Source organism: Marmota monax, unplaced genomic scaffold (assembly GCF_021218885.2).
Source record: "Marmota monax isolate L192 unplaced genomic scaffold, Marmota_monax_Labrador192_F-V1.1 WCK01_AAM20220418_F8-fsc01961, whole genome shotgun sequence".
Lineage (NCBI taxonomy): Eukaryota > Metazoa > Chordata > Mammalia > Rodentia > Sciuridae > Marmota > Marmota monax.
In genome coordinates, this window is record NW_026694315.1 from 1 (window position 1) to 11,960 (window position 11,960).

An 11,960-nucleotide genomic window follows, 5' to 3' on the forward strand; every position below is an offset into this window, starting at 1 on the left:
ATCTCACCTTTTCCCCCAGAGAAGAGTCGACTCACCAGAACTGACAGGCCAGCAGGAGGCTTTTCAGAGCTTCCTAGGACTTATTGGAGTCCTCCTCTGAGTGAGGCTGAGGAACGTCTCTCAGGAGCTCCCCTCTACTCCAGAGTCGAGGTCCAAAGGCCCGTCGTTAGAGGCAAATTTGGCATGAGGGTAGGGAAGAAATGGACCCGGATGAGCCCCCAAATGTTATAGTTAAAGCTTTGTCCCAGGGTTTCATGAACTGAATTCCAGACCACTCACGTATAATCGAATCAAGCCTTTATTGAAGCACACCGGTGGTGGCTGACCAGAACATAAAGGTGTTCCCCTGATCAGCCCCAAACAATTGCAAGGGCACTCCTTATAAGCCTGAAAACCGCAAAAGGGATGTTCAGGGGGTCTAGCCAATGCAAGCAAGCCAGGTTACAGAAACAGGACAGTGCAGTCAAGCAGAGGGAAGCCTAACCAATCACAGTTAGCCCAGTCACCCCAGTTACAGAAACAGAGCCCAGTTACCCTAGTTACCCATTAGGTAGTCCCATGTTCTTAAAGGTTTCTATAGCAAAAGGAAAAGAACATCTTGCTCCAGTCATGACTCTTCTACTTGGCATGGCTGTTTTACAGGATGAAGTCATAAAACAAAATGGAGTCACATTTGCTCCTACTATCACAATTCTACTATCTTTCCTATCCCCACATCCCCTCCCCTCCCATCAGTTTCTTCTACCTAATCTAAGCTAATGCTACTCCTCTAGTGCCCCCCGCCTTACTGTGAATTAGCTTCCACAGATTAGAGAAAACATTCTGCCTTTGGTTTTGTGGGATTGGCTTATTTCGCTTAGCATGATATTCTCCATTTCCAACCATGTACTGGCAAATGTCATTTATTTCACTCTTCTTTAAAGCTGAATAATATTCCACTGAGTACATATACCACATTGTCTTTATCCATTCACTATTGAGGGACACCTGGGTTGGTTCCATAGTCTAGCTATTGTGAATTGAGCTGCTATAAACACTAATGTGGAAGTGTCACTATAGTAAGCTGATTTTAGAGTGTGTGTGTGTGTGTGTGTCTCTGTGTGCCACTGTATGGGTGAGACTCCTGGAAGGCAGACTCTGCTACCATGTCACATTGCTGTCCCTGAGCTCCAGGCCTGCCCCCTGCTCCAGCAGCCAGTCCCTGGGCAGCTGCAGAGGACTCACATGGGGAAGGCTCAGCAGGCTCTCAGACACCTCCACCCATCACAGCCATGAATCTGACCCTGCCAGGTGCTCTTTACACACTGACCTGGGCTCACCCTCCCCAGGGCAGGCAGCTGTCAGTTCACACCAAGGCTGCAGCCTCCTCTTCCAGCCCACATGCACACACACACACACACACACACACACTGACTCACACACACACACACACACTCACATACACACACTTACACTCACACACACACACTCACACACACTCAAGCACACACACACACACATTTGCAGTGGAGACCTGTGTCTGCTACTCAGCCTACCACACAGTATCCTTAGTTGTCATCATAGAAACGTCCTTTGACAGAGTGGTTCTCCTGGTGACTGCACAGCTGCCCTCCACCCTTGGCCACATCTCCTCCTCATCTCTCCCTGGTGACCTCTCCCACCCTGGTTCATGGGTTTCCTGAGCCTTTCCCTGGGCAGGTGGCATCCTACATGTGGATGTGGTGTCCACAGGTCCTGCTGCTGCTGGGCTCCACCCCAGGGACCATGGCAGTGTCTGGGGTCAGTCTGGGTGTCTGCAGGGCAGTGGGTCTCTCCTGGCCCTGGGTGTTAGAGAGCTCCCTGCTGCCTCCCACCTCACAATCCCAGAGCCCAAATGCCAGCTCTGCCAGGCTCAGGAACCCTGTGCCCACCTAAAGCCTCATCTCAGTTCACCCCACAAAGTGACTTGGCTGTGACTCAGTGACCTGGACACCCTCAGCTCACCTGGTCTCAGTGTGCACAGAGGGCACTGGGTCCACTCCTTACCCCTGTGTCCCTGGAGTGTGAGGTGAGTGACCTGAGTGTGCACCTAGGAAGGAGCAGGGTGTCCACAGAAGACACAGGTGCAGGACAGGGCAAGGCCACACACCTGTGGGAGCTGGAGCTCACTCTGCCCATCCTGAGGTCCTTGAAGATGAGGCTGGGCCAGGCCTGGCCTCTGTCCACCCAGCTGGGCACTGACGGGAGCCTTGGAGCCTGGGGTTTCAGGATCCCCCTATCCTGTAGCTGGCTGTGGCATCATGGCTGTGGGCAGAGGGGCAGAAGGGAAGCCGTGGGCAGGGTGAGCTCTCTGGGGAAGGCAGGTGAGGACGTGGACTGGACCTGAGTGCTGCTGGGCAGGCTGTCTGCATGGCCACCCTGACACACTCAGGCAGGAGTGGGGGCTGGGCCTCAGGACTGTGTCCTCTGCAGTTCTCCTCTGACTGCAGCTGCCCAGCCAGGCCCTGCCCCTGAGCCCCATCACAGCCCTGAAAACTTCTTAATTTGAGGCAGGTTCTCCCTAAGAAGCCCAGTGCCACCCTGAACTAGTCATCCTCCTTCCTCAGTGTCCTCAGGGCCTGGGGATATAGGTGAGCCCCACCATGCCCAGCTGGACTTCATGAACTTCTGAGGCCATGTCTCATTCCCTCCATGTTCACATAGGTCCCCTCTCCCCTTCCTGTGACTCCTGCCCATTCCCAGTCCCTCCAGTGCCCTTCCAGTTATGGATCAGGTCACATACTCACCTTAATACTGACGACCACATAATACCAGAACTGTCCACCCCTGGGCACCCTTGGCAATGACTGGAGGCAGTTCTTGTTCTCCTATGATAAGGGGGAATTGTCCTAGGCAACCAGTTGTTGGAGACCACTGAGGCTGCCAAACCTCTAGCCATCACAGCACAGCACCACAGTGACATATTGTCTCACCCAGTGCCCATGGACTGAGCTCAGAAATGCTGAGAGAAGTCCCAACCTTGTCAGAATCCACAGAGCTCTGTGTAGTCAGAGTGAACTCTGGTGGATGTGACCTGTCTACCCCTCATGATGAGGCTGTGTGAGAGCCACACCACACACCCAGGGCTCCAATGGCAGGGTGTTCACTCCTCATGCAGCTCTATGTCCTGTGGGCAGGGGTGGCCTGAGCTAGGTCTTGGAGGGAAAGGGGTTCCCTTGGCAAAGACCAGGAGGGAGGGTGGTCAGTTCTGCATGGACTGTGGGAACTGCAGGTCAGCTCTGCCACTGGTCTCAGGGCCCTGAAGACACAAGATGTCCAGGACCACTCTGACCCCATCTTGCTGTGAGGTGACCATGACCCTGGAAGCCCCAGGACACCTGGCTGCTGGGGACAGGCAGATCAGAGCCTGCCTGGGTTTCAGCCCCTGAGGCTGGACTGCAGGGTCACAGACAGGGACACCTGGCCTCTGTCCCTGCTCCTGTCCTGAGAGTCCAGCTCCAGCAGGATGACCATGAGTATAGGCAATGTTTATACCCAGATTGTCCTAAGGCACTTCTGGCTCATTCCATGGGATCAGATCATTTGTGTATTTTCAAACAACGTGTTTAGAGCTGTAGTGTGGATTGTTGTGTGTGATCAATTTGTAAGTTTCAAGTAAGAGTGTCATGCTGTCTAAAACTGCGACCCCTTATATTTCTGTCAGTAATCCTTCCAGGTTTTTCTACAGTTTAGTATTTTATTTGTGAATATAACTATGCAAAATGTGTGGTTCATTTGACGTATTTATAGATACATGAGCAAAATTTTATAGCTTTTAAGATTTGTTTCTTTTTGCCCATATTTCTACCTGAATTTCCTTACCTGTTATCATCTCTGCATTTACTATGTATTTTGCTTCATATGAAATACAATACCTTGGGCTGGGGTTGTGTCTCAGTGGTAGGTAGAGTGTGCGTCTAGCATGTGTGAGGCCATGGGTTCAATCTTCAGCACCACATAAAAATGAATAACTAAAGTAAAGGAATTGTGTCCAACTACTTCTAAAAACAATGTTAAGAAAATAATAAATAAATACAATACCTTGATGTTCTTTTGATGTATACCTCTGGTAGCCTGAGACATACCTAAATAATAATTTAGCACTGTAAATTTTATTGTAATTTCATGAACAAAAGGGATATTTCATCTATATAAAGACAGAATTTTCCCCATATACATCTTCCCCACTGTCTAGTTTATGTCTGCTTTGTCTCATTGAGACCTTAGGACTTGCTGGGGGCCTTGCTCAGCTTATTACCAAGCCTGGTGGATGCTGGGGTCACCTCCCATAAACATGATGCCCCTCACTTGCAGAGACTCTGTGTTTGATTAAGCTCACATTTCTGACTATAACAATTGTACACAGTTAAGTAAATTAGATTTAGGTATTCACAGTTGAATACATTTTGAAAAACATGATTATGAATTGATGTGTTGTGTTTTCTTGTCTTTCTCATGTGAAGGTGTTTCATCATCCACATCACTAAGAATGTCAGCATCTCTCTCCATCAGACAACAGCTGGCCATTCCAGCTGTATTTTCACAATTACACTGAAACCTAGCTCTAGTGAGGCAGAGGACAGCACCCTGACACAGGGGTGCCAGGTGCCATGATGGGTCCCAGGCTGTCCACACCCAGCTATCCATCACCTGTCCCTCCTGGGTGTGGGGAGCCCACCAGCTGCTCTGCCCCAGTCACTGTGAAGCACAGCCTGGCTGTGGGCCACAGGTGCCCTGTGAGCTGCAGAGCCCCAGGACAAGGCCCTCTCTGCACGTGGCCCTCACCACCCACCCTCACCCTCGCCCTCCCTGCACCTTCTCATTTCCAGGGGCCACTGTCCTCTCTCTTTCCAGGACCTGATGCAGTAGCTTCCCCACATGAGTGATGGTGTGGTGATGGTCTCCCTCTGCCTGACTCATTTCAGCTAGGTCCATGTGCTCCAGGGCCATGCCCAGGGCCAGCAGGACAGGATGCCATTCTTGTTGACTAAGTTTATTCTTCCCCTGTGGACAGCATATTTTCCACATCTCCTTTAAAGGACGACGTGGTGATCATGAAAAGGTCCTCAACACTCATGGGACTTTAGTTAAGGGCAGGCCTCATGAACTCCACTTCCCAACTGATGTGCACTCTGGGCAGAGGTCCTGTCCCCAAGCCTCAGGCTGTCCCACACCATGTCTCTGCTGGCCTCAGGCCACAGTGCACAGGGTGGGCTTCCTGACTGCTGCTCTCCACACTGGCCCAGAAGCTGGCAGACCACCACTGCTGGGCCTTAAAGGTCATGCTCTCAGGCTCCACTAGCATGGCAAATGGGGACTGTAGGGGCGACACCTACAAAGCTCTGCCTGAACTGAGGCCTACCCATGCATCCCCTGGAAGGCAGGTGGAGATGACCCACCTCCACACTCTGTCACTTGTGAGTCTGCAGGGTGAGCTTCATGGGTGCTGCCAGGTTGGCTCCTTGTTGAGTCTTCCAGCTCCCAGATCAGAGTTAGAACAGACCAACTTTTTCCTAGTCCCAGGGCTGTGTCCTCACCTTTAGATGATGACTATGACCACCTCAGGCCCCAGCACCAGTGTGGCGGAGCCCAGTCTGTGCTGCTCTGAGCAGCTCCTGAGGCTGAGGGTTCACAAGGAGAGAGCTGTGCTGCAGCAGGTTCTGGAGACCAGGGTGCAAACACCCAGGTGCTGCTCCTGACCAGGGCTCCTGAGGCTGCAGCACCACATGGCAGGAGGCAGGAGGCAGAGAGAGGAGATGGGGCTGGACCCCTGAGTGGTGCTGGGGTCATCCTGAGGGCTCAGCCTGCCATGAATGGCCTCTACCTGCCCTTGGAGAATCCAGGTGGACAGGCCCAGGGTGTCAGTTGTTCTGTCCATTCTGGGGTAATGTGGGCATGGAAAGAGCGACAGGGCAGCAGCATTCAGGGCATATGGCTGTGCTTCAGGAGGAACCCAAACATTGCTCCAGACAGAGGCCCTTCTTCCCCCAGGTCTGACTGCACACAAGGAGGAGGGAGGCATACATCACAGATGACAGATTAGAAAGATAGATAGATAGATAGATAGATAGATAGATAGATAGATAGATAGATAAAAACACACATAAATACTGAAAGAGAGTAAAACAATCCTGACCCTCAACACAACAACAAATCCATGGAGACACTGGCTGCTCCTTCTCCCAGGCCCCTCACAAGATGTGGCTACTCCTGGCCCTGTGGACTCAGCCCATGACAACTGAAAATGAGGACAGAGCCTAGGTTTCTCCCTGTCCACACTTGTGCCCTGTGCCCACCACAGATGGCAGCAGCATGTGTACCTGAGGGCTCTGTGCCAACTGGATGCTCCTGAGCTGAAGGAGGCCCTCACAGGGAGGCACAGCCTTCCCCCTGCAGGGAGCCTCTGAGGCCCTCAGCTGGACGCCTCCCTGGAGAGCAGGTGGCAGCAGAGGGGAGAAGACACACAGCACATTTCCAATGCAGGAGGGTTCTGAGCACCTTACCAGTGTGTGCACCTGGGAGCTGGAGGAGGGTCAGGGCAGCAGTCATGTCCAGGGTGAGAGGAAAAGACCAGACAACCAGTCACTCTTGCCACACAGGAGCTGTTGGACAGTGAACCAGCACTCATGCTTCTGTGTGATTTTACATTTGCATCAGGGAGTTAGCACAGACACCTCCACCATATGATCTATTATTTATTATTAAATAAACTAAAATAACAGACAATAAAATCAAAATAAAAGAAATTCTCCCTTCCTGAATGCTCCTCTGTCCACCATGCTGCCCATGACACTCCCATCTGCCCTCAGTGCTGCTCTACCTGGGCCTCCACCCAGAGCTGCTATAGAGCAGGAGCACATGCAATAGGGCCTCCCTCTGCTCATGAAAACCAGCCCACCTGACCCCCCAGCTCTGCACAGGATCCCAGCCCTGGACTCCCAGCTCAGCCCACTCAGTGATCAGGACTGAACACAGCTGCTCACCATGGAGAGTGTGCTCAGCTGGGTGTTCCTGGTGGCTGTTTTCAAAGGTAACGAACGGAGAACCAGAGATCCTGAGTGTGTGAGTGGACAGGAGTGAGAGGAAGAGTGGATGAGTGCCAGTGTCCTGACCAGGCTGCCTCTGTGTTTGCAGGTGTCCAGTGTGAGGTGCAGCTGGTGGAGTCTGGGGGAGGCCTGGTGCAGCCTGGGGGTTCCCTGCGACTCTCCTGTGCAGCCTCTGGATTCACCTTCAGTGATTACTGGATGCACTGGGTCCGCCAGGCTCCAGGGAAGGGGCTGGAGTGGGTTGGCCAAATTAACCAAAATGGTGGTAGTACCTACTACCCAGACTCTGTGAAGGGCCGATTCACCATCTCCAGAGACAACTCCAAGAATTCGCTGTACCTGCAAATGAGCAGTCTGAGAGTTGAAGACACTGCCATCTATTACTGTGCTAGAGACACAGTGAGGGGACCTCAGTGTGAGCCCAGACAGAAACTTCCTGCCGGGCACCCAGGGCCAGCAGGGGGTGCTCAGTAGAAAGGGAGCTCAGGTCAGCCCAAGAGCAGATGCAGAGGGGGGTTGAGGGCTGGTTTCCATCTTCTGGGGACCTCTCATTGTCCAGCTTCCCAGGGGAGCTCTATGTACATATTCACTGTAGTAGTCTGTGATGTCACTGAATGAAACAATGTGGTTTTTAATTTGCATTTCCGTGTTTATTACTGGACCCTAATTATAAATAATATTGCATTTCAATTAGACAGAACTAATGGTCATGGAATATGGTTTCCTTCCCTGCAGCACCCTGCCATTTCCCTTTCCCTCCCTTCTCTTCCTCCTTCCTCCTTATCCATTGCCTCTACTTTCCCCACAGATGTTTTTATAACATTGTTTACGTTAGTGCTTCTTAGAGGACACACCTGGAATATCCCCTGTGGTGTCCTCACACAGGGGCACAGGAGAGTTTGGTCAATTTCCTTCCCCTTCTCCTCCCATTGCAATTCCTCCTTCCTCACCTTGATCCCCTTCCTCTCCTCCCTCCTCCCTCTCCTGTTTCCATGGGATTCCTCCCAGCCCTTCTTCCTTTTTTTGGTTTGGAATTTGCTTTTGGGAATAAACACTTGAAATGTCCCCCTCTGACTCTGGATTATTAAACTTACCTTGATTCTCCAGGTCCATCGATTGACCAGCAAAGGCTGCATCTGCACTCTTCCTTCTGGCTGAGGGAGACACTGTTCTGTCTACCCACCCCTGTTCCTCTATCCACCATCTGTTGGTGGCATCTGGGAACATTCTGTATTACAGCTGCTGTGAGAAGCCCTGGTGGAAACACTCATGTGGCTCTACAGCTGAGGTGTGTGACTTCTGTTCTTTGGGATAAATCTGGGAAGGGGAGAGCTGGGTCATATCATGGCTCCATTCCTGGTCTCTCATGAAGTGTCCATTCTGCTTCCTACAATGGCAGCACTAATTTGAAGTCCCTCCAACAATACATCTGTTCATCTCTCTCCCACATTTGCCAACATTTGTTATTATCTGTGTTCTTGATGATTGCCTTCTAATTAGAGTGAGATGAATACTCAATGTAGTTTCAATTTGCATATCTCAATGGCCAGAATTGTTAAGTATGTTTTCCTGTATTTGTTGGCCACTTGTGTTTCTTGCCTTGAGAAGTCAGTTGTGTTCTTTCCCATTTACTCATTGGGTTATTGGGTCTGGTCATTAAGTGTTTGGGGATCTTTATATACACAGCATGTCAGTGCCCTACTTCAGAGCAGGTGGCCACATCTCCCATTCCCAAGCTCGCTCCTCACACTCTTGCTTGTCCCTTTGCTGTGCTGAAGGTTTTCATGTGATACTGTCCAACTTACCTATTCTTAGTTTATTTCTTGCACTTTAGTAACCTGGTTGAGGAAGTGGGTGCCTGTGTCAGTACAGAGGAGGGTTGGTGCAATATTGGATTCTTAACACTTGCAGAGTGTCTAGTCTAATTCTTCAATTTCTGATCAACATTGAGGTGACTTTTTCTAAGGTGAAGGACAGTGACCTATTATATTCTTTTACATGATTATATTGAGTTTTTCCAACTCTATATTTTGAAAAGGCTGTCATTTCTTCAACATGATTTTCGAAGCTTTGTCCAGTGCCAGATGACTGCACTTAGTTTGGATTGTCCTGTACCTTCTACTCTATCCCATGGGTCTTCTGCTTTGGTGCCAGTGCCAAGCTAGTTTTGTTACTGCAGCTCTGTCACATAATTGAGGTCAGATGTTGTCGTCTCCAGGTTTGCTCTCTCTGCTTAGGATTGCTTTGGCTATTGTGTGTTTGTAATTTCTCCACACAAATATAAAGACATTTTTTTCTGATTCTTTTAAGAATGTTTTTGGTATTTGTTGGAGATCTCATTGACTCTGGTGACATTTGAGTTGGTTTGGCCATTTGATCATATTCATTCTGACTGTACAAGAGCATGGTGGGTCTTTCCTTATCTAAGGTCTTCAGTTTCTCCCTGTGATGTTCTTTATTTCCAATGTCAAAATGTTTCACATTCTTAGCTGATTTTTTTCAAAGTACTTTTAAGGTTATTTAGAATGGGACCATTTTCCTGATTTCTTTCTCAGCAGGCTCACTTCAGTAGTATAGCAAAGTGGTTTATTTACGTGTGCATGATGTATTCAGCTTCAGTGATAAAGATGCTTATCAGGTCTTGAAGCATTCTTTTTTAACATGAAAATTAGTTGTTTTTATTTACTGTTAAAGACAATTTTATGAAAATGATTTGTGTCTTTTCACATGGGGAATTGCTTTAAGAAGCTATAAAATAGTCAATGTAGGAAAATCATATGTAAATAGCTGCCTACATACCACTTTCTTCCTATTGATCTTAGGTGGCAAGAGAGAAAAGCAATAACATCTTCTGTAAAATAAACAGGAGCAAAGTCCTGCAATGAAACTGTAATTAAAGCTAAATTGTTCAATTCACTGATTCTAAAACTGTCCAAAACCATCTGTCTGTGCAATCCTACTTCCTAAAGAATAAATACATAGCAAAGTGGTTCTAAAAAACCTACTGAGATATTTCAACAGAACTTCTGGCAAGAGAGGGAATGGGAAGTCTTATATCCAAATGACGAAACCAAGACTTTCCAGTCTCAGGACTGAAATGAAGCATCAACATCTATATGACTTCTCTAAAAGTGATCCTAGAGAAGAAGTAAGCTGCTCCTCTTCTTGGTCTTCCTTGTGTTCGAGTTCATCTAACTCAGCCTGGACCCTGTCCTTGGGAGCCAGGTTCCACGTCCATGATGAGGTCCTCTTGTCGTCTGCTCTGTCCTGGGTCTCTTGGGCTCCCCTCTCATGTGGTCAGTCTGTTTCTATTCCCACAACCCATGACGGTTCCTTCATTTTCTTGGTGTTGTTCATGTGATTCTCTCAGCCTGTCCTGTGGCTGTCCCTCCAGGTCTTCTTCAGTGTCCGTGATGCTCACATTCCTTCACCTTGATGTTGGGTCCCATCTGCATCCTCACTGCTGCTGAGATCACGACTCTCTCTCAAAGCTCATCAGGCTCCAAGGAGTCATGGGCCTGTCTGTGGCCAGACACCACACTGCGCTCACAGAAACCCCCCACAGAGAAGCCCAGAAGAGGATCCCGAAGGCCCTGATGGAGAACTTGGTTCTTCCAGATGCTGGATCACCCCACCAGCAAGCAGCGGGTTCAGCTCTTCCTCTCCCATGGAGCCCTTTAATTTCCTTGTCCTGCTGGAGTTCTCTGGCTAGAGTTTTAGGACCATGGGCACAGCACAAATGATCCAAGAAATAAAGACATGTCTCCTAGAAAACAGAAAGATTGAAAACCCTCGACAAACTAAGGGAAATAAAGACAGAAGACTCAAATCAACAAAACTACACAAAACAGTGATATTGGTACAGGCACTTCTGAAATCCACAAGATTATTAGAAACTATTTTCAGGAAATGTCCTCCAGTGAACTAGAAATACTTGAAGAGACAGAAAACTCTAAACACACATGACCTACACAAATTGAAGCACAAGAATCTAAATATGTGATATGGAAAAATATCAAGCAATGTAGTTGAAGAGTCATTAAATCCTTCAAAGAGAGAAAAGCCCAGAGGCAGATGGATTCTCAGCTGATTCTAAGAGAACGTTGAAGAAGAGCTGAAGCCAACCTCCTCACATTATTCCATGAAACGGAAAAGGAGAAAACACTGAAAAAATCATCCTGTAAAGCCATTAACACCTGGTACCAAACCAGACCTAGATACACCCAGAAAGAAGACTTCAGACCAGTATTGATGAGCATAGACGTGAGATTCCTTAATAAAATATTGTCCCACTGCATTCTGGGACATATAAGGAGGTGGGGCCCATGATCTAGTGGGTCTCTCCACAGGGCTCAGAAATTTTCTCAAGATACACAGATCAGTAATGTCGTGTCCACATGTGATTCCTCACATAACGAGAGTTAAGGACAAGAGTCATACCATCGCATCAACGAAAGCAGAAAAAACATTTAGCAAAGTCCAGCCTCAATCATGAGTAAGGACTGAGAAGCAAGCAGCATGAGGGATGGGCCTGAGCCTCATAAAGGTGACATGTGACAAACCCAAGGCCACCACCATCCTGAATAGAAATAATCTGAAAACAGTTCCTCCAAGTTCAGGACAGGACAAGGGTGTCCACTCTCCCACTCTGATTCCCCAGGGTCCCTGTCCTGCACACTTTGACACAGGAGCATTATCACATGAACAGCATGCAGAGCAGCATTATTGAGGCTGAAGTGACTGCTCTGTTGTCACCAGGGTCATAGTCTTAGGAAGCTCAGAGGACCCTGGTGAGTCTTTTCCCATCAAGGAGGGATACCATTGGGATTCCCTGATTAAGACCACCCTTGGGATTCTCAGTACAGCAAACAGGGAGCTAGCCCAGGTTGGTGTCCT

The 11,960-nt window shown here is 48.8% G+C and overlaps 1 gene segment (V, D, J or C); it reads left to right on the forward strand.

The window, feature by feature from the left end:
* Positions 1-6,940: 6,940 nt before the first annotated feature.
* Positions 6,941-7,538, forward strand: LOC124109026 (immunoglobulin heavy variable 3-74-like). The segment is given in 2 exon segments: positions 6,941-7,048; positions 7,153-7,538. Coding segments are annotated over 2 exon segments (432 nt in total).
* Positions 7,539-11,960: the final 4,422 nt, after the last annotated feature.